The sequence below is a fragment of the Gopherus flavomarginatus genome, chromosome 1, assembly GCF_025201925.1.
Source record: "Gopherus flavomarginatus isolate rGopFla2 chromosome 1, rGopFla2.mat.asm, whole genome shotgun sequence".
Taxonomy (NCBI): Eukaryota; Metazoa; Chordata; order Testudines; family Testudinidae; genus Gopherus; species Gopherus flavomarginatus.
The window spans coordinates 236,120,084-236,142,691 of record NC_066617.1 but is presented as its reverse complement, the minus strand read 5'-3'; the positions used below and the strand labels follow the sequence as shown (position 1 = coordinate 236,142,691).

Below are 22,608 nucleotides of genomic sequence, written 5' to 3'. Positions count from 1 at the left end.
GAACATATTTTGGTACTAAGATCTCAATCCTCAGACTGCTATTGTCCCCCACTACCACAGGCCTCTCTGTCTTTTTCTATGGGAGTTCCTCCATTGGACACTGTTGAGGAGAATGCAGTTGATCTCTTTTATTTCAGTCCAGGGTTTCCCTACATATCCTGTCAGAAACCCATTCTTTGATAGTCATCGGGAAGATCACAGCAGTCACCTAGAGTGGTAGAACCAACTCTGTATGCCATCCCTACGCCTGTATAGGAGTCCCCAGTGGCCACACTGGGATCCCTGGGCTGTTTACTGACAGCAGTTCTCCAAATGACTGCTACTGTGTCAGAGAGAGATTAGGATTTTTCAGTCCTTTCCTCCCCACCAAGCTCCCCCCACAGGAGATGTCTGAGGAATAGGATGCTAGGGCGGATAAAGAGGCTGCCCTTTAAATACCCATCTCATCCTTGTGTCCAGATAAAGCGGTTAGGTCTCCACCACTTTTCATGGTATGTTCTCAAATAGAACTGCTCATAAAGAATGCTGATACTTTCACAATAGAAAATAAGGTGTTAATGAATTATCCTTTTGAGAAACCAGTCCCGGGGAAGGCAAATCCACAAAGCTGCTGGAACAACACTGTAAGTGGACCAGTTCCCAGTTTCATGAACTGCCATGAATAACAGAGCTATATATATTTGCCTGTTTGTTTAGTTTATGACTTTCGCTTACTTGCATGTGAATATGCAAGTGTGTGTAAGTATAATATAGTTTAGCCTACTATTTTGAATAATGTATTAATATTGAATCTTTACAGTAACAAGTTTTTAATCTATTTGTATCTTCAATAGATTTTTGCCTTTCTCTAAAGAATTGCTATAAATATGATTTGACTTAAAGCACAGCTAACATTTACAAGATTTTGCACACGTTAGTTTTTTTAGTGATGCGTCTGAGCTGACAAGTTCAGATTCCAAACCCCTATTCAAAATTTCATAGTGTATCAATCTGGCCTTTTGATTGGGGTCTGCTACATAATTTTTCAATATTGGACTCATAGCTAGTATTTAGCGTTTGGCCAACTAGCAATTTTTTGCATTTACAATGAAATTGCACAAAGAAGTATTTATAATAATAATAATACTGTAACCAATCCCGCTGAGAGTGTAGTGGTATACCTTTCCTCTCGATATTTGGTAGGCTTTTCTGGGTACCATGAGCTTGACTGTAAACGTAGGCACTCGCTGTTTTAGACTTTATCTAAACTATGCAGCTTTTAGTGACACAGCTGTGCCGCTAAAGCCATTTCACTAAAGTCACATATTATAGCTCCTATTTATCAGCAGGAGAGAGCTCTCCCATCAACCAAAAAACTTACACCCCCAACAAGCAGCGGTAGCTTTGTCCTGCTGACAAAGCGCTGTATGCACCAGTGCTTTTCCTCGACAAAACTTTTGTCTTCAGGATGTGTGTTTTCTTAACACCTCTGAATGACAAAAGTTTTGTTGTTCACTTGCCAGTGTAGACGCAGCCTTTGGCTCTTCAGACAGTAGTGCTTGGGAGGCTCCCAGAAACATTCACAGATTCTTAGTAACACAAGAATGTTTTACTGGCAAAATAGAGGTGCAAACATCATAGGTACAATTGCTTTTCTTATAACAGAAAAGATCAAACCAAGAGTTCCTAACCTATTACCTAATGACAGTCCTGTACAGAGGTGTATAAGTAAGAATTTCAACTCCTCCACACACCATTGTTCTGCCTGCAACATGCTGTCCTGTATTCTTTTTTGCTGGCCTTCTGTCAGCAATATCGTGAGTCTGTCTGGCTCTCAGCTTCCCAGTCCCAGATCAAGCCTTCCCTCTGCAGTCAGCTCCCAGGCTACACTGGGGTGCACAGTCGCACAGCTCACACAATGCACAGTCATCATGTGGAACTCCTTGCCAGAGGAATGTTGTGAAGGCCAAGTCTATAACAGGATTCAAAAAAGAACTAGATAAGTTCATGGAGGATAGGTCCATCAATGGCTATTAGCCAGGATGGGCAGGGATGGCGTCCCTAGCCTCTGTTTGCCAGAAGCTGGGACTGGGCGACAGAGAATGGATCACTTGATGATAACCTGTTCTGTTCATTCCCTCTGGGGCACCTGGCATTGTCTGCTGTTGGAGGACAGGATACTGGGATAGATGGACCTTTGCTCTGACCTAGTATGGCTGTTCTTATGTACACTGCCTCTCTGATTTTGGCTTTCTGCTTACCCTGTTTTGTGGGGAGTCTCAGAATGTGACCTTCTTTTCCTGAATTGGAGGGATTATGGAGCCTTCTGCTGGTTGGATGCTAAACTAGGAAAAGATAACACAGTGTCCAGTAACAAGCCAGAAGACTTATTACAATTCTATACTTTGTTGTATCCATGAACACTTTTAAATACACACAACCACACAGAAAGACAGGGAAATAGACGCATGAGATAAAAAATTTAAAACCGTTATGTAAGAGTAGTAAATGTAGAAACAGCAAACTTTTTGCTTTGTAGTTGATCTTTAACCTGAGTGTGGATTTTAGAGCAAGTGTTTCAGTCCTTTTGGTCAAGTAGCATAGTACTTGGCAGACACCTTGATTCTGCTTGTGGATCAGAGCTGCCATTTAAACAGTGGTAGCTGCTTGGAAGATTAATTCTAGTTTTCATGGTGTATTTCAGGAGTTCCTTTGCTGCCAGATATATTGTTTACATGGGAGAGTTATGAGTAGAGAGTAGTTTTTAAGGCATAATGGAATAAAACATTTTATAAGCCTTGCCTTCTTTTCTGAATTTGATTCTGAAGAAAATAAGAAAATACAATATATAACTATTTTTGCTTATAGGCTTACTTGGTGATAGTAAAGAAAAAGTCAGAGAGTGGAGTATTTTAACTAACAAAAAATTAGACCATAATTTTAGGTATACGAAGTCTCAAGATTAAGACTATGAACTACTGTTATTTCTTATTTTGCTAAAGTACAGGATTGTTTTGTTATGGGTTTTACAGTTCAGTCCAGCCCAAATTCAATATACAGCTGCTGTCCTGAAGAGATTCTATCTCTTGGTGTATGCAGACATAGGCGCTATCCTATTCAGGTTGATTATTTGTGGCACAGAAGGAGCTGCGTAATAGAGATTTCAGTATTTCATGCTTACCTGTGCTTATCTCTTTCCTAGGTATTTGGCTTATGTAAGATATCAGAGGATACACTGAGCATGTTTAATGCATCTCTCAAATTCCAGTGCATGGGTGACGTTCTTTCCTGTTTCGCTGATCATCATTGACACTTAAGAAAATGTAAAGGAGTTGTATGGCCTGTTGTCTCCGTGATCTCTGAATTGATGCAGTATGCCATATAACACAAGGCTCAAGATCCTATAACACAAGCCGTATAACAAGAGGCTCAAGATCCTATGAAACTGTGTGAATCTAAATCATTCTAGTGAATTTTCAGAAGTCAGAGCAGAATATTTCTGACCTATTAATTTAATATAATGACCATTTCCAGTGACATTCAAGAAAAATGGGAATTTTTTTTCATTTGTATACCATTATAAGTGATGTTGTTCTACTTTTTATGTATTTTAACAGTTGCCAAATTAAATAATATGAAATGATTTGCTGATCTTGATAATACTAGGCAGTAAATTTCCAGTCCTGCAGTCTGTTCTTTGCCTTAATTCTGTAATTTGTCCTAGGCAGGTGCAAGGATTTACAAATACAGAAAAACTTGCAGTTCATGCTGTTAGAGACAAATAAGACAGTTTGGCTAAAAAATATTATAGACCTGGTAGTCAGTGGAAAGCAGTTCTCTTCCATTGTTTTTTAAGCACAATGAGCCTTTCATCACTGTGCTACTTCTGTTTTATGCCACTGTAATACCATTGGAATAATGCTGCAATGTAACTTGCTTATGTTAATTTTTTTTAAGTTTGGGTGTACCTTCCGCAAAGTGCAGGAAGCACTAGAGGATCATAAAAATAACTGACTTGTTGAATTGTTACTTTTTTTTTTCTCACTCTGAAGTAATGTTTTATTTCTGAGGGGAAAAAAAACCCACTGTGGGAGAGGCTGCTTTGAATGCAAGTTGTAATTTAAAATATGTGATAATGATATTGTGATTTGTATCATATTTTAAATTACTATAAGATCATATAATTACTATAAGATTTTATATATATAAATAAAAGAACTAAGGCAACTGGCATTGAATACTTGCTGAGTACAGTGCAGGTTGAATAGTTGCTGAGCACAGTGCAGGTTCTTGTAGTATAAGTCTTTCTGTGTTTTCCTCCCAGTGACCTCAAGCTAGAATATATTGCATTCTGCAAGTTTCTGTACTAACACTGTCCTTCTGAGCACTGAGCTTCATTTGTGCCAATTTCTGTGTGGTCATTTATGTTGTGGATTTATGTCCATGAGGGCCTGAACTGATGTGTACCAAATCATTTTATTTCAGAAATTAAGGCTATATTTGAGCTGCTGTTCTCCAAGGGTGAAGTCCAATTAGCCAGTCAGGCACTCATACACAAATGTTCAATTTTATATGAGGGAAGAAGACTTTGTTGTATCTTTTTTTTTAAAATGTGTATTTATAGCCTATATTACTCTGAGCTATGCATATTTCTAAGTAGTGAAGATGGGCTTTAAAAAAAAAGTTGGAATATTAAAATGCTAACCATCTTCTATGATTTGAACATTATTTCTAGGGAAATTCTGCACCAACAAATTAAAAATTCTGTGCAGAATATTTTAAATTTCTGTAAAATTCTGCATATTTTGTTTGTCAAAATAATACAATATAATCATGCCAGTTTCAATTATTTTGGTAATTTATTTCAAAATACCTGTCAGCAAGTATGTCTGTAAAAATACAGACAAAAAAGATTCAGTAAATTTTTTTTTTGACAAATAGATTCCTTACTAGGTATATTAACACAGAACTGTGAGTAATAATTCATTTAAACTTCAATACAGAAACTTATTTCCTGTATCCCTCAGAAGCAGTGGGGGATACAGGTTAATGGAGGAGCTGAGGGATAAGGAAGTATTGTTGGGAAGGTGCCTGGGAGAGAATCTTGCAGGGTTGCTGGGTGTAGCGGGAAAATATAGAACAGGTTTTTTTGTGGGGGTGTGAGGGGGAAGGATTGTTAGAGAATTGAGGAGCCTCCTGCAAGCAGACCCTGGCTACATCCTAGCATCTCCCATTCAGTCAAGCACATTTGCCCCCACAGGCTCTGCCCCAGGCCAGCTCCCACTCCACCCCTTCCGTCAGTGACCCACCCTGCCCTGTCCTGCTCCCGCTCTACCCTGTCCTGCCTCTTCCTGACCGCTTCTGCCTCCCCACCCCCCCAAAGCCTGCTGCATCTTTGCTCCTTCCCCCTTGCTGCCAGCCTCCTGTATGCCGTGAAACAGCTGTTTGCAATGGATGGGAGATGCATGGAGGAAGGGAGGGAGAGACGCTGATTGGCGGGGCCTGCCGGTGGGCAGGAGGTGCTGGGGGGAGAGGGAGGGGAGGTTCTGATACGGGGGCTGCTAGTGGATACTCAGCATTTTTCCTCTGTGGGTGCTCTAACCCCAGAGCCACCCAAGGAGTCGACGCTGAAGTCTGCTGCTGTCTCCACGTGCCCCGCACCTCCATTTCTCCTTGTGTCCCTGCACCCTCATTCAACTAGGCGTAGCTGCCTCTGTCTCCATGTATCCCTGAACACCCACTCTGCATTCAGCCAATCATAGGTGCCCCTATCCCCATGTGTCCCTGCATCCCCCCTCTCCCTGTCCTCATGTGGGCCTGCACCCCTAATCCCATTCAGCCCCTGGCTCAGTGGTGTCACTCCACTAGTTCTTGTTCCCCCACCTCAGTCTGTCCACAACCACTAGCACTTCTGAACCCCAGTCTCTGACAGACCCCTCAGTAGCCCTGTGTGCCCTATCTGTCTGTCCCCACGTATCCAGTGCCTCCTCACCTAGTCCCGCGGACAGGATGCTGTGAGGAAGGCAGCCTCTGCCCCCTTCCTTTCTGTGACTGGCTGCTCCATCCCATAAGCCACCTGCCTTCTCTTTTGGTGCCATATCAGCCCCTTGTGGGCAAAAGATGTAATTGCAATTTCTCTTTGCCTCTCCATCATAATCAATTATTATACGGGGGAAAAAAATCTGTGGGGGACATTAATTCTGCACTTGCTCAGTGGCACAGAATTCCCCCAGTAGTATAACTTTTAACGTGTTCTGAATTTTGTTAGTAGAATGGGATACTTTATGTAAGCTGGACATTGTAACGATATCCAAAAATACTGTAATATAGGGTTTATTGCTTAAGATGTAATTTGTTACAGATTTTTAAATACAGAAATGAGTGTCATCTTGTTTGCTGCCACATTACTAAAGGTGTCCTAGCTTTTTAAAAGAAGTTTATATTTTTAAAAAGAAATATTGCTGAAAAAGCACATTCTTCAGGACCCGGGCAGTGCATTCATTATTTGTTCAATACTGTACTGTCCTTCTGGGAGGGAGGTGGCATCTCTAAGGAGAGTGTGTTTGATCTCTTTGGATTAGTCTGTTTGGAGAAGCTGTGAGCGTTAGGGCTGCAGGAGGGATATGGCTGAACAGTTCAGTGGTCACAGATTGACTTTCTTCAAAGAAGTTCCTGTAGGCCTTGGAATGTACTCCTAGCCAGCCTGTAGCTACAAAGGTGAAGGAAGTCATTATGGCTTCTTCAAGATTGGAATGTGACTAAAAAAGCTATAAACAGCTTTTCCTGTGAATGGCTTTGTGAAACAACAAAAAAAGCCCTCTTCAACATTTCCCTTTCCTAACTGTATATTTTCTGTGAAAAACAGTTGCTAAAATACCAGGCTAATGTGCAAGCATAACTTATTAAAGTGGCTAGAAATTACATATAGTATGAAAGGCAAACAAACAATAGAACAGAAGTCGGACATCTGACAAAAATAGTTTAGATATGTGCTTTCCTCCTCATTTCACCCTCTCCACTTCTCATCCCTTTTCTCCCTAGTGTCTCTCAGTATGGTGTTTAAAACAGTACCTGCACTTTGCGACTGGACCAGTATTAGCCCTATCAGAATGAATAAGGATAAGATAATGAATAGCGTTATGTTGTGTCAAATTGCACACTCTCATTCAACATCCTGTCGCCTTGTCTCTACTAGAAATAAATTTTAACAAGCTTTTTGCCTAGTCCACATTGACTGGTCAAAGCCATCTTAAATCCCTGTAAGACTGAGGCCAGGTCTATACTACATACCTTATATAGGTCTAACTACGTCGCTCAGAGGTGTGAAAAATCTACACCCCGATTGACATAGTTATACTGACTTAATCCTCTGCGTAGAGAGCACTATGTTGACAAGACATAGTTACTGGCTGTAAAGTAGCCATAGCAGATATAAAAATCTCACCCAACATGTTCCAGCCTCTTGTTCTACCAGTGGTCTAGCCCAGGGGTGGCCAACCTGTGGCTTCGGAGCCGCATGCGGCTCTTCAGAAGTTAATATGCAGCTCCTTGTATAGGCACCAACTCAGGAGCTGAAGCTACAGGCGTCAACTTTCCAATGTGCTGGGGGGTGCTCACTGCTCAACCCCTGGCTCTGCCCTCACTCCACCCCTTCCCCTGAGCCTGCTATGCCCTTGATCTTCCCCTCCCCTTCTGAGCCTCCTGCACACCACGAAGCAGCTGATCAGGAGGTGCAGGGAGGGATGGGGAGGTGCTGATTGGCTGGGCTGCCGGTGGGAGGGAGCTGATGGGGGAGCTGGTGATGTATTACTGTGGCTCTTTGGCAATGTACAATGATAAACTCTGGCTCCTGCTCAGGCTCAGGCTGGCCACCCCTGGTCTAACTCAGGCCATGTCTACATCTAAAGTTTTGCAGCGCTGGTTGTTACAGCTGTATTAGTACAGCTGTATAGGGCCAGCGCTGCAGAGTGGCCACACTTACAGCAACCAGCGCTGCAAGTGGTGTTAGATGTGGCCACACTGCAGCGCTGTTGGGCGGCTTCAAGGGGGGTTCCGGGAACGCGAGAGCAAACCGGGAAAGGAGACCAGCTTCGCCGCGGTTTGCTCTCTCGTTCCCGGAGCCACCCAGCAAACCGCAGGGAAGGAGTCCTGCTTGCTCTGGGCTCCGGGAACGAGAGAGCAAACCGGGAAAGGAGACCCGCTTCGCCGCGGTTTGCTCTCTCGTTCCCGGAGCCACCCAGCAAACCGCAGGGAAGGAGTCCTGCTTGCTCTGGGCTCCGGGAACGAGAGAGCAAACCGGGAAAGGAGACCCGCTTCGCCGCGGTTTGCTCTCTCGTTCCCGGAGCCACCCAGCAAACCGCAGGGAAGGAGACCTGCTTGCTCTGGGCTCCGGGAACGAGAGAGCAAACCGGGAAAGGAGACCCGCTTCGCCGCGGTTTGCTCTCTCGTTCCCGGAGCCCCGAGCAAGCAGGTCTCCTTCCCTGCGGTTTGCTGGGTGGCTCCGGGAACGAGAGAGCAAACCGCGGCGAAGCGGGTCTCCTTTCCCGGTTTGCTCTCTCGTTCCCGGAGCCCAGAGCAAGCAGGACTCCTTCCCTGCGGTTTGCTGGGTGGCTCCGGGAACGAGAGAGCAAACCGCGGCGAAGCGGGTCTCCTTTTCCGGTTTGCTCTCTCGTTCCCGGAGCCCAGAGCAAGCAGGACTCCTTCCCTGCGGTTTGCTGGGTGGCTCCGGGAACGAGAGAGCAAACCGCGGCGAAGCGGGTCTCCTTTCCCGGTTTGCTCTCGCGTTCCCGGAGCCACCCAGCAAACCGCAGGGAAGGAGACCTGCTTGCTCTGGGCTCCGGGAACGAGAGAGCAAACCGGGAAAGGAGACCAGCTTGATTACCAGAGGCTTCCTCCTTCCACGGAGGTCAAGAAAAGCGCTGGTAAGTGTCTACATTGGATTACCAGCGCTGGATCACCAGCGCTGGATCCTCTACACCCGAGACAAAACGGGAGTACGGCCAGCGCTGCAAACAGGGAGTTGCAGCGCTGGTGGTGCCCTGCAGATGTGTACACCTTCAAAGTTGCAGCGCTGTAACTCCCTCACCAGCGCTGCAACTTTCTGATGTAGACAAGCCCTCAGTTTCTGAAAAGGGTGTGGGAAGTAACTAAAATTGGTTTGTACCAGGTGTCTGCACTAACTGTTCAACCCTTGGGGGGTCCATTGAGGGATCTGGGGCAAAAATCTTTCTGGTGATTGGTCCTACTTTGAGCAGGGGGTTGGAATAGATCAGGGGTCTCTAACTCAAATGACCATGAGGGCACACATGAGGACTAGTGCATTGCCCTGGGGGCTGCATCACTGACACACACCCCTCACTGCCTCTGGCCCCGGCCCCACTCCACCCCTTCCATTAGGCCCTGCCTCTTCCCACTCCTTTCCTGCCCCATTCCAACCCCTTCCACGCTGCCCCAGGGGTTGCAGAAAGGGTGCAGGGTGTGGCGGGGGCTCAGGGGAGGGAGTTGAGGTGCAGGAGGTGTGCAGGGTACGGCAGGGGTGAGGGGTGCGGCACGGGGTCAGGGTGTAGGGTGCAGCAGGTGGCTCAGGGCAGGGAGTGCAGGAGGGATGCGGGATGTGGCGGGGGCTCAGGGTAGGGAATTGGGTGCAGGAGGGGTGTGGGATGTGGCACAGGGCTCAGGGCAGGGAGTTGGGCACAGGAGGGGTGCGGCAGGGGGCTCAGGACAGGGGGTTGGGGTGCAGGAGGGATTCAAGGTGTGAGCTTCAGCCCTAGAGCAGCTCCGGGGTGGCAGCGGCACTCACGGGGGTCAGGGCAGGCTCCCTGCCTGCCTGCCCTGACCCCCGGCCCACACCGCTCCATTCCAGGAAGCAGCTGGAACCCTGTCCCTGCAGCCCCTGGGGGAGAGGGAGGGGGTGGGGCTCAGGGTTCTGCATGTCTGCTGCTTTTGCCGCTCCTCCAGGTACCTCCCACGAAGCTGCCATTGGCCGTGGTTCCTTGTTCCTGGCCAATGGGAGCTGCGAGGGCAGTACTTGGAAGGAGGCAATGCAGAAGCCCTCTGCCTCCTTCCCCCTCCCCTCCACCCCGGACTGAAGGGGTGTGCTGCCAGCTGCTTCAGAGAGTGACGCGGGGCTCGCAGTGCCACAGGGGGGCCGAGGGGGGCCTGGCAGACCACACGCCTGCGGATAGGCAGAGGGGCCGAGGGGGGCCGTGGGGAGCTTGGCAGACCACACGCAAGAGTCCCACGTGTAGCCCACAGGCCACATGTTTGAGGTCCTTGGACTAGATGACCTCCTGATGTCTCTTCCAAACCTGATATTCTATGAACCAAACTGCTTTCAGCCCTCTTTGAAGGAGCAGGGGCAGGAGGGGCATGTAGTTGTCACTTGTTATGCACCCACAAAGATTTTCTTATTATACAAAGGTGCTTTGAGTTTTTTGTGTTGTGTTATTTTTATCCCAAGAGGAGATTTCCATCTTTTTAAAACAAAAAACAGGATTCTATTATAAAAGGTGTTAAAGTTTGGGCCAAAAGGTTGCGTTTTCACCTAAAATAGTGGGAACTACTCTTACAAAGATGTTGGACTGTATTTGGAAGCATTTACATTATCCAGGAGAGTGCCTCTTGTGCATCCACAACAGATAATGTAAACTAAACAAATAAAATGGGGATGGGAAGCAATCCCTTTTGATTCAATCAGAATCTAATCAGGTGGCAACACTGTCCCATGTTCATGTCAAACCACGAGTCTTATAATTGGACTGTTATAATTTGGCTTTTAAATTGGCAGAGTAAATATTTAATAAAGAGAGGCATTATAGGAATATTTTTATCTGCTTTATTGCATGTGCATACAAGACTGTCTTCTAAAAAAATGTTTTTACTCAAAACAATTTAGGTGGGAAAAATCCCCCAAAACAAGATTTCTATCTGTTTAAACCCATGGGATTCAGATTCCAGAAGCTTTCTAATGTGCTTCAAAATTTAAGCTTTTGAAGGGTTACATAGCCGAAAATGGCTGTGATGTCAGAAGATTGCTATTACTTTTGGAAAAGGTAAAGTTAAATCAGAGAGCTGAGGAAACAGCTTAATCTTGATTTGAATCATGGTATGAATAATGGCAAAGATACCATTGTAGCAGTTTGTTGTCTACTGTGAAGTATGATCCCTAGTTAAGAGACCAAAACCTTTTTGTATAAAAATGTACCATTTTAAAATTTTAACTTTTTAGCTTGTACACCACAGATAAGAGAGACAGAAGAAGCCAGTGTGAAGTGATCTCACCATATCATTGGTTTGAAACTTAATCTGCCGGTATTTAATAAAAGTTTACATGGAACATATCAAGTACTTTTTCATGTGCTCATTGCAGAATGTTAGAGGACTTGAGTCAACGGGGCCACAGTGGAGTCTGAATCTCTTAGTAAGCACTAAACAGCTCTCAGATTGTGAACAACAGGCATTATTTAGTTGGCTTTTTCTTTGCAATGGGAGTGAATTTTGTTCTCATCAACGTGAAGGATGAATACCATTGGTTTGATCAAAGTAGAGCAGTCAGGCACTGTACAAGTTCTTTAAACTAGTGGGAAAAAAGGGATAACAAGAACTAGTGGCTGGAAGTTTAAGGCAGACAAATTCAAATTAGAACAAGCCACACATTTTTAATAGTGAGGGTGATTAATCATTGCCAAAAAACTACCAAGGGAAGTGGTGGATTCTCCATAGATGCCTTTCTGGAAGATATGCTGTAGCCAAACAAATTATTTGGCTCAATACAGAGGAAATGGGTGAAATGTAATGGCCTGTGATAAACAGGAGTAAATGATCTAATGGTCCCTTCTGGCCTTAAACTCTCTGAATCTATGAAGGTTTCATCCAATAGTTCTTTTAGCATATATCAGTCACCCCTGTTCTTGAAATACTAGTGTTTTCCTATGCAGAGATAGCTAATTGTGCTATATTATGTTTGGTTTTATACTGTGAACAGATGGGGGAATAGAATAAGACAACCAAAGTCATTTTCTCTTGTGACTTCAGACAAGAACCTATTGAATTCTTTTTTTGGGAAAAAGTGAGTGCTCTTATTCTGTTGCTGCCTAGCTCCTAACTTTGCTTATTTAAAGTGCTTTTACAGATGTACTCATTCCATATACAATTCCTTGTATAGAAACAGGAAAGGAGACCTCTCCCATTTTTTATAGTAGTTGAATTAATCAGAGAAAGGGGTGTGATACTTCCAGAGGACGTTTAGTTTCAGTAGACTCCTAATGTATTTTTTGGCTGACCCGCTACCGCTGTATCTGTTTCTATGTTACTCTTCTACAATGTATGTTTTTTTACTTTCGGAGCCGGTAATTTGCCTAGCAGAAAAATAATTGTTCTAGGCTTTATCTATATTCAGAGTTATACCAGTTTAGCTAAAGGTGTAACTTTAAACCTGATTAGTTAGACCTGTGCAAACAGAGTGCAAACACCTTAATCAGATTGAAACCTTGCTTATTTTGATTTAATTAAATAAGGAATTTAAAAGATACATTAATACAAATCTGGTTTAAATCAAATGAAGAACGCCCACTCTGTGTACTAGTTTAAAGAAATCAGGTTTAAACTGAATTAAAATTAAATTTGTACAACTTTGAATAGAGACAATTCTTTAGTAAAATCTTTACTTAAATAACTGAGTTGTTGACTGTGTGGTCATGGTTTCCATTTCCATTTTTTCTTTTTAGAGTGCTAGCATGAATTCTTAACAGATCTAAGGTTTCCTTTGGATACACAAACTATCATTCTACAGTTTAAACAGGTTTTTGTGAAAATGGTATAAAACCTGTTCCATCTACTTAATTCCCTTTCTTCACTGTTGACTCTTGCTCCATCTGTTCATGGAAAGTTAATATTGTTTATATTCTAGAAATTTAAGTGAGAGAGATGGGATCATCATGGATGCTGGATTAAGGTTCTTATGGCATGGGAAGGTAGAATACTGCATGTGTAGATTTTGCTTATGAATAAGGGATGTGTATGTGTGATGGGCAAGCATGCCTCAGTACCCATTGCAAAGAAGATCTTGTTGATAGTGTGGCAATTTAAGTAGGAGCCAATGTCTAGACTATCTTGAGTAATTGTAAATATGGTGTCTCTAAAACAAAATCGTCAGAGGTAAATCAGGTGCTATACCTTCACTTGTATTTTTAATATTGTAACTGAATTCCAGAGAAATTAGAACTAATTTGGCAGTATTTTGCCTACATAGCTACTAGATAAAGTCTTAGGAGAACACTTATTCTGTTCTATAATAAAGCTTCTTCTCAGTGACTGCAGCTTTTGGTTCAAATGGACAGTTCTTCATGAAGTAGCATATATAGAAGTTGTCAGTAATGGAAAATGTTAAGGTAGGTGTACTGTATATGTAGTGCTAGAGATCATTTCACTGTAACAATATTCTAATTGTTAGTGTAACCGTAACAATAGCTCTAATCTGTAAAATCCCTCCCTTATTTTACTAGGTTTCAAATCTCATATCGGGCAGCATTAGTAAATTCTAATCACTTAGTCTAAATTTATTTCTGTAGTTTATAAAACTTATTTTTATTTTCAATTGTTTGGGTTTCCTGTTGGGTAAGTGTTGTGTACAATACCTTGTAATGTTATCATAACAATCATTTTAGCAGCTTGTTGAAAATATTCTTTAATCTGAAAAATTTATCAAACCTAATTTAACATTTTTATCTTTAAAAACAAAAAGACATGTTTGCACTGATCATACTGGTCACTAACTCTTGTACTAGGCACATTCAAAACAGCATGATTGTGTAAGATTGTGATTATAAGTTACTGTCTTGCACTTACATAGTAGTTCACATTTTAAAGCACTCTAAATGCTTAAAATAATCATGAGAGATAAGTAAATATTATTGTTCAGTTTGCGTGCATGTGCCTATGTATGGACTTTTTGTGATCTATCCCAGTGTTATTTCACCACTGGTGCTGTACCACCTGTGGTAGTGATGGTGAAAGTGTTAACATAGAAATGGCAGAGGCTTTTAATGCTCTCTTTGCTAGCACTTCCACAAAGGTTATCACTGACAATGCAGATGCACTGGTTCAAGACCAAAAGTGAGAAAAGTGTTTGTATAGACAAAACTTTTTAACTTTCAGTTGCTATAATGAGAGTCTTATGATGAGAGTCTTCTTGGCTTTATGAGCTAAGATGTGAAAAAATTATCTAAGTTTTGAATGGCACACTTTCCATGCCTTCTACACGTGACATCAATGAACGAGTCTGAGCAAGAAAAGAAAGTGTTCCTCTTGCATCTGTAGTGACATTTGGTGTAATTTAAGAACATTCTATGTGAGCTTGCTGTGCACCCCTTGGTTAGAAAATGAATCCTCTTTTGAAATTTGTCTTTGCTACTTTATTTTGTGTTCAATAAATTTAAATATGCAGGGCTTTTTTATTGGTTCAGTCATAATTCTCCTATCTCCTTTAAACCAAAATCTTGTCTGGTACTAAAACAGAACTTTTAGCACTTTTTTGCGTGCAGGTCATTACCTGTTGTGTAGAAGATGTAATCAGTGTCTCTGGGAAACATCTAGATCACAAGTATATGATAACTAGGAGAACAAACTAGGATTTTCTTACTATTGTTTTGAATATTGTCCAAATTAGTCTATCATGTTTGTAAACATGATGGGAAAATATTATATTCCCTGCATTTTGAAAATAAGTGGAACACTTTTGTACAGAAGAATTGTAGAATGCAGAGTGCTGCTATAAAAATGTGGAAAATACATTTTTGTTGTGGTTTTTTTTAAGTTGAGAGAGGGTTTGAGGGGAGAGATCCAGATGCTAAAATAGTTATATTTTCCCATTTGTATTTGTCAAGTTGACATCAGGCCTAAAGGTTTTGGAAATTAAGAAAGATTTCACTGTTTTTATGTAAAAAGATAAGCAGTGTCTTGCAGGCTGCTTTGGGGACAGTTAGCAATAAGTCTAGTTCCTTTATTCTGAAAAGAACATAGGTGGTCATGCTAGATAACGAAACAAACATATAAGCTGCCAGTGTGATGCTATGGCTAAAAGGGGTAAAGATCACTTTGGATGCTCAAAGGAACATTGAGTAGGAATACTGAATTGATATTTTTATATATGGCATTGGTGAGACCGCTACAGGAATGCTCTGGCCAATTTTGATGTCAGTACTTCAAAGACGATCCTGAAAAATTGAAGAGGGTACAAAAAAGAGCCAAGATTGGTTTGAGGTCTGGAAAATACATCTTTCAGTGAGAGACTTAATAAGCTAATAGATTGTTTCATGAAGCGAAGATAGAGACTGGTTGGTAAGTTTATATCAACACTGAAAGAATGTGTCTGATACTTCAGGGCTTTTAAATCTAGCATACAAGGGTTTACAAAGATTCACTATTGAACTTCTCAAAGTTGAAGTTAATTAAATTGAAACAATAAATAAGGCTCACATTTTTTTTTCCATCATGGAAGGTAATGAACCTTTGGAACAAATGACCAGTGGATGTGGTAAATTCTCTGTCACCTGGAGTCTTTAAACTGGGAAGGATATCTTTTTTTACAAGATGAGAGGTTTTGCAGGAACTGCTGGAGGAAGTTCAATGATCTGTGTGTTATACGGAAGGTCAGGCTGATGATCATTAGGATTCCTGCTGGCGATAAAATACATGCATTTATAAATGTCCAAATTCTGATCTTTTATAGGAGACTGTAATCAGATATTGTACATTTGTTCACAAATTTGGAAGCTGATTTTATGCAGTGTGGTGATATGCATCACCTGTATTACATTATATTGGAATTGTTTATAATTAAATTTATGTTTATATTGTTAATATTTAGTTAATGTTTATCTTTATAAAATTAACTTTTCTTTTGTGACTGAGTTGATTACATAGCTAGTTACATTTTTTTATTTGAGCCATTTAGAAACTATTAGGGAATACATTATGTGATGGTTTCAGCAACTGCTGGAATAATGCTGTGGGAAGTGAACTGGATAAAAATCTATACCCTTGGTTCTGTCTTGGTTACTTTTGCCTTTGTATTGGTTTTCTTAAACTCTTGGTAGTTTTGTTGTTCCAGAGTAATACAAATGTTGAATCCAAAGATTTAGTGGTACTCAACCAAGGGCCATGAACAGATTTCAAGGAGCTCTGGTCTACCCTACGAGTTTAGGTCGAATTTAGCTGCATTAGATCGATTTTTAACCCTGCACCCATCCACACGATGAAGCCATTTTTGTTGACTTAAAGAGCTCTTTAAATTGATTTCTGTACTCCTCCCCAACAAGGGGATCAGCGCTAAAATCAACCTTGCTGGGTCGAATTTGGGGTAGTGTGGATGCAATTCAACGGTATTAGCCTATGGGAGCTATCCCAGAGTGCTCCATTGTGACCGCTCTGGACAGCACTCTCAACTCAGATGCGCTGGCCAGGTAGACAGGAAAAGCCCCTCCGTGCTATCCGAACTCCGTTCTAAAAGACAAAATGATTAAGTGCAGCCAGATACCAGGGTGATTAGAAGAGCACAGCACGGCGCGCTGTGCATCAGAGAAGCTTTGAAAACCAGTTTCATAACTGGCCAGGCTACGGTGTTACGGTGTGAAAATTCTGTTTGTTTCTCCTTGATGAAAACCCGCCCCCTTGGTTCATTCTCCTTCCCTGTAAGCCAACCCACCCTCCCCTCCTCCCTTTGGTCTCTGCTTGCAGAGGCAATAAAGTCATTGTTTCAAATTCATGCATTCTTTATTAATTCATCACACAAATGGGGGGATAACTGCCAAGCTAGCCCGGAGGGAAGCATGGGTGGGGTAGTTGTAGTTGCACCCCCTAGAATGGCATGCAGCTCATCATAGAAGTGGGATGTCTGGAGCTCTGACCTGGAGTGGCTGTTTGCCTCTCTGATTCTTTGGTAGGCTTGCCTGATATTCCAGGCAGGACTGAATCTCCATTAGATGAATCTTAAAGAAGGGAATGACCTGGAGTCACTCCTATTTATGTCCAGGCGCCCCGACTGACCTCACTGAGGCCGGCCAGGAGCACCTATGTCTGCCCAGGAGCCCCCGACCGACCTCACCGAGGCCGGCCAGGAGGAACCAGAGACAGTAGCAGGCGGTACAATAAGGCTGCTAACTGTCTATGCTAACTTGCAAAGGCAAGGAGCTGCTACTGTGTGTAGCACTGCAATACCACATCTGCTGCCAGCACTCAGGAGATGTACGGTGACAGTGAGCTGAGCAGGTGGTGTGTCGTCTGCACGGGTAACCCAGGAAAAAAGGCAAGAAATGATCTTTTGCCGTTGCTTTCATGGAGGGGTGGGGGGCTGACAATATGTACCCAGAACCACCCACGACAATGTTTTTGCCCCGTCAGGCATTGCGAGCTCAACCCAGAATTCCAATGGGCAGTGGAGACTGCGGGAACTGTGGGATAGCTACCCACAGTGCAATGCTCCAAAAGTCAATGCTTGCCTTGGTACTGTAGATGCACTCCACCAACTTAATGGTCTTAAGTGGGGACACACACAATCGCTGTTTCAAATTGATGTCTAAAAAAGTCGACCTAACTTCATAGTGTAGACATGCCCGGGGTCCGACAAGCATGGCTGACATTAGAATTGCTAGGGCTCAGGGCAGAAAACCAAAGCCCTGCCGCACTTGCCTGCAGCCCTGAGCCCTACCACCCCAGGGCTGAAGCTGAAGCAGCTTAGTTTTGCAGTGCCCGCTGTGGCTTGGGGGCCCGGGCAATTGCCCTGCTTGCTGCCCCTTAATGTCACCCCTTGCTTTTATATGCAGAAAAATGGTTGTGGTACAACTGGACCATGGAGTTTTATTGTGTGTGTGTTTAGAAAGAAAAAGGTCAAGAAGCTCTGGTTCATTGAATGGTAGGAAAAATGACTATTTACCAGTACTCTATTGAAAGTTATCACTCTGTGTATTTTATTACTATTAGTTTGTCAAACAGTTGCTGCAGAAGTAGTATGATATTCAAAATATTCGGTTAGTAATGCTGCTGCTGCTACTTGTGTATATCCTTCATTCTAGGAATATCTAAATGCTTCACAAACCTATAGTGATTGCCTATTTCCTTTTTCTGGGCAGAGCAGGGTAATTTATGTTGGCCTGAGATAATGGAATTTCATGAACAGTTGTGCGTTGGCAGTTGAAATTTTTTTTTTTTTTTTTTTTTACATTTGAGCTGCCATGGATAGCAAATTATACTGCTTTGACAGTCTAAGAACTTGGATGCTATAAAGTTTCCAATAAATGTGAACAGCAATGAATTCCAGCTCTGTTCTCACATTGTTACTGCAGGGTTTTTGTTTTTTTGGGGGGGGGGGGAAGAGAAACTGGCAGGACTGCATGCCATCATAATTAAATAGTTAAACACAGAACTTGAAGGGAGAAGCTGTCTCACCTGTTTTGGGAGTAGCTGTCAGCATACTTTCTAAATTAAATGTTCATTTTCTTCATACATTTCAGTTTTCACGTACTTAAGATTACTATTGCATACAAAAGTGTTGTAACTATTTAATGTTGCTCAAATCAGAGGTTTGATTTAGTCAAAGCACATACTAAATAGCATTAATTGCATAGTAAACAATGCATCTTTTGAGTTTGTTTTCATTATTTATATTTTTACAGGATTACAAAGCCATTAACATTTGCTGACTGTGTTGGCGATGAACTTCCTTTAGGATGGGAAACTGTTTATGATCAACAGATTGGAATTTATTACATGGACCATATAAATCGTGAGTAGAAGTAAAATTGGTTTTCTGAACATTCACAAGCAGCAACAAGTATAGTTTCACCAAGTGTGATTAAAATGACACTTATTCAACTTTCAGTTACTATGAGAAGTCCTGGGCAAGTTACTTCTTGCAGTGTTTCAGTTTCCCCATATGTCAAAAGGCAATAATGCCCTTTAAGATCTATGGATGAAAAATAGTTGTATGTAAAATCACTATTACTCTTGTGATGTAATGCAAAGTTTTATCTAAACAACCCTTATTGGAATAAGTCAAGTTTATAATTTCATTTTAATATTTATATTCAAAGAGAATTTCCAAAGTAGATGTATTCCTAATCAGTGCTTCAAGTTCTTGTTTTGACAGAAGAGTATTGAAGGAGCATGTCATAAAGTGATACAAATGCTAATGCTGGTGAAGTGTCAGCATTTTCAGACTGCATTTTGTGTTTGTTGCATTCCTTTTCAGTAGTCCATAGTTTGCTCCCTTATAAAACAACCCACAGTGCCCAAAACAGGCTGAGAGTAAGTGCGTGGTGTTTTTAATTTTAGCAGCTATTTAGCATAATTTTAAGATTATTGATTGATCTATGTATTCTTATTTAAATAATAATCTCATCCTCTCCTAAGCATTGCATATTTTATGCTTCCTCATAGCAAATCAGTGGGCTTAGAACCACTGGCTATATACATTACGCACTGTTGCTGTTGGGCTGTTACTGAGCTTCATACCACTACTGTCTGGCACATTTGCAAATTATACTTTTTGAAGTATATATCTTATCTTTATAGCTGTATGTTATTGCTGCTGGGACTATTGTGCTTCCATCATTTAAGCTGCTTTTCACTAATGAGCGAATGCTTTCAGTATTGTGCGAACTGGCAACTAGCTGGTAAGAAAAGAAGAAAGGAGCAGTAACATCCGTGGTAAAGAGCACTCTCTGCAAAACCAATTTCAACACCATCTCTTTGGAATGTAGTTAATTTAAACTAATCGTTTCAGATATTATACCAGCTTCTGAACTGCTCTGCATATTTTTGTGGCTTTCACGAAAACATTTTTCACCTGATTTTGGTGTGTGAAAGACTACACACAGACATTTCTTCCCTCTTAAAAACAAAAACCTTTACAGAGATTTTAATGTAGTCACTAGAAAGATAAATAACCTAGTGAGTATTTCAAGATCCATTGAAAAACCATAGCGCAGGTGTTTGTGTAATTCTTAAAGTACTTACTGTTAAAAATTATATGAGCAATGTTCTTATTTGAGCTGTCAGGGCAACTTTTATAGAAGATAGAGCTTTATCTCAGATAGTAATAAAACACCACTGACACACACACATTGTACATATAAGCATAATGTCAATAGTTCTGAATATTGTCACAGGTTTCTTTACTTTGTAAAGGACTTACTGGTGTGGTAGATAATGGACTAAACACAAAATCCCTTGGGATGCTGTGGCTAAAAGGGGCTAATAAAGCATCCAATTAATAGGATTCCTTTTTTAGGAACTAGGTTCTTCATGCTATGGAACAAAGATCTGTTCTTTTTTTGTTTCAATTTTTTAAGCTAGATCCTAGTGCAAGGGTAGAATTGTTGGGGTGTTATTCAGTAACCATTGGGGATGCAATGGCAGGTGAATGCAGTGATGGCATAAGAATCAAGGAGAGGTTCTGGTGGAAGGAATCTCTTACTCTGGGGGTTCTGAGATCTACCTAAAATATTTGCCACAGTAGCTATCGGGTGACAGTATCCAGTAGGAGAACAGGATCACTCCTTGATTAGACTTTTATCCATTCTTCTTTACTGATGGCCTGGTTATATGCTGTCTCCAGGAGCTACAGCTTAGTGTATCAGCAGACACCGCAGCAGAAATCAATGTAATAGTTACAAGAAATGTTGGGAGAAGATGCAAGAGAGGTTTCAAATCAGTGCTTTTTAAAGTCCACGCGTTGAAGAAGCCTCCCAAGCTATGTACACCCAAATCCTTTCTTTCCTTCCACTCTTCAAAATAAAGCAGCAATGCATATCACTCTTCTAGGTCTCCTGTCTTGATAACTTTACTCAAGAAAGAGAAACACAATCTGGGCTGTGATGAAAAGAATTCTGGTCAATGACTTTCCATTTACAGTAGGAAACCTAAGATGAAAAGGAATCCTCTGTAAATCACAGAGCTACCTTCGGAGCCAACCCTGATCTCCATCTCATCCTGTTAATTCTTAGCTTCGTTGACACCCTCGCTAAGCTGGTGTTGGAGCATGTCCAAACATTTCTTAAGACGCTTCAGTGGCTGCCAACCGCAGAATTCCTTTCCCCTCCTCCTCTGAGTTTTAAGAGCCTTTGAAGTCTCCTTTTAACCAGTTGCACATTTCCCAGTTGGGAATAACATATTCCATGTTCTTGGCCAGCCGGGGCTGTGCCCGAGTAACTATAGGAATTTCAGTCAGCTCTACAGAAACTAAATTAGTGGCTATCCAAATCTAAAACACCTTCAGTTTCAGTTTCTCTATGGTAACTGGTGCAGTCTGTGCTCCATACACTTATTCCAGGCCAGAGTACAGTGTAGTCTTCCACAGAAGAATGTCAGTGTTGTACTTAACAGGAAGTGAGACTCTTTCTTAGTGGGATGCAAGATGATGATGAAGATTTTCGGTCACTTGGCAGGTTATGCAGTGTCTCAAAATGTACAGACTCCTCTTCTCAAGGGCTGTGTGTGATACATTTTAACCTTTGCTGTTACCTGGGATTAGAATTGGAACATTGTGAAGAGCCATTTATTAGGGTATCATAGTTCTAAACCACTTTAAATATAGTCACTCTTTTAATTCCTGAAAATCTCATTTATTTAGGCAATTAATTTTCAAATGATTCTCAAACAACAGAGCTACTTGTATGACTGTGGTGATTTTTTATTATTAGTTTGAAGGGAGAACTGCAGTTTTTATTTTGGGGGGCTCAATCACTACAATCTCTGATTTCACAGTGCAAACAGAAATATTTAAATAGGTTTAAGTCCTATTATTAGTACCAACAAAAGAGTTGACTTTCCCCTTTCCTATCATAGTAACAACAAAATCAGAGTTTTTAGGGGGGAAAATTAACTGAAAATATCTTCTTTGCTTGTATTGAGTATCTGTCTTATGGCTTATTCTACATTCCTCAAGATAGCCTGTGGTATGATGTTTCAAAAACCACTTTATTAATACATTTGGAACTCATAACAGAAATACTTCCTATAGTTAACCTGTGGAATGCCCTATTGCAGGGTTTACTGTGGCTAAAGTTTTTAAAAAAAGGACTAAATGATTTTGGCAACTGTTTATAGCACTTGTGTACATTAAGGTAATGATATAACTTGAAACATAAAGATTGATTTATATGGTGGCAATGGAACAGCAATGCAGATAAGGTATAAGCATTTTTACCACCATATTGACTAACCCTGTTCTGAAGTATGGTATTAAGATGCCAGCCCCCTGGCTGTATGACAGATTGCACAATTACTACCAACAATGGAGCTGCAGAAATGGTGATTTACGCATCTAATTTTTGTAAACACAGCCATAGGAGGCTGGCATTCACATACACAGCAGACTCTGCACAGGCAGGATGATATAAACTACTCTTCTTCCTGCCGCCCTTCCCCCTCCCTCCCTTTTTCAGGTTTTTTGTTCTATTTTTTGAATTTGTGGGCCATTGAAGTTTTTGCAGGAACATAACATTGAAAACTTTTTTATACTATAAGCATATATTTGAAAAAGTTTCTTGATGCTAGAAACAAGCTTTACTTTCAGCCTGTGACTGTAAACATTAGCTGTTCTCAAATGTTAAAAGCAGGGCTTTGGAGCAGTGC

General features: G+C 41.6%; 1 protein-coding gene across 2 annotated transcripts in view; it reads left to right on the top strand.

Annotated features, from left to right (window-relative positions):
• The window catches only part of WWC3 (WWC family member 3), a 186,140-nt gene that overhangs the window by 46,743 nt on the left and 116,789 nt on the right, over nt 1-22,608 (top strand). For both annotated transcript variants that reach the window (XM_050963480.1, XM_050963471.1), the window contains exon 2: nt 18,648-18,757. In XM_050963480.1, the coding sequence (XP_050819437.1) occupies nt 18,742-18,757 (16 nt within the window). In that variant the 5' untranslated portion in view covers nt 18,648-18,741. The remainder of the gene's footprint in view (nt 1-18,647; nt 18,758-22,608) is intronic.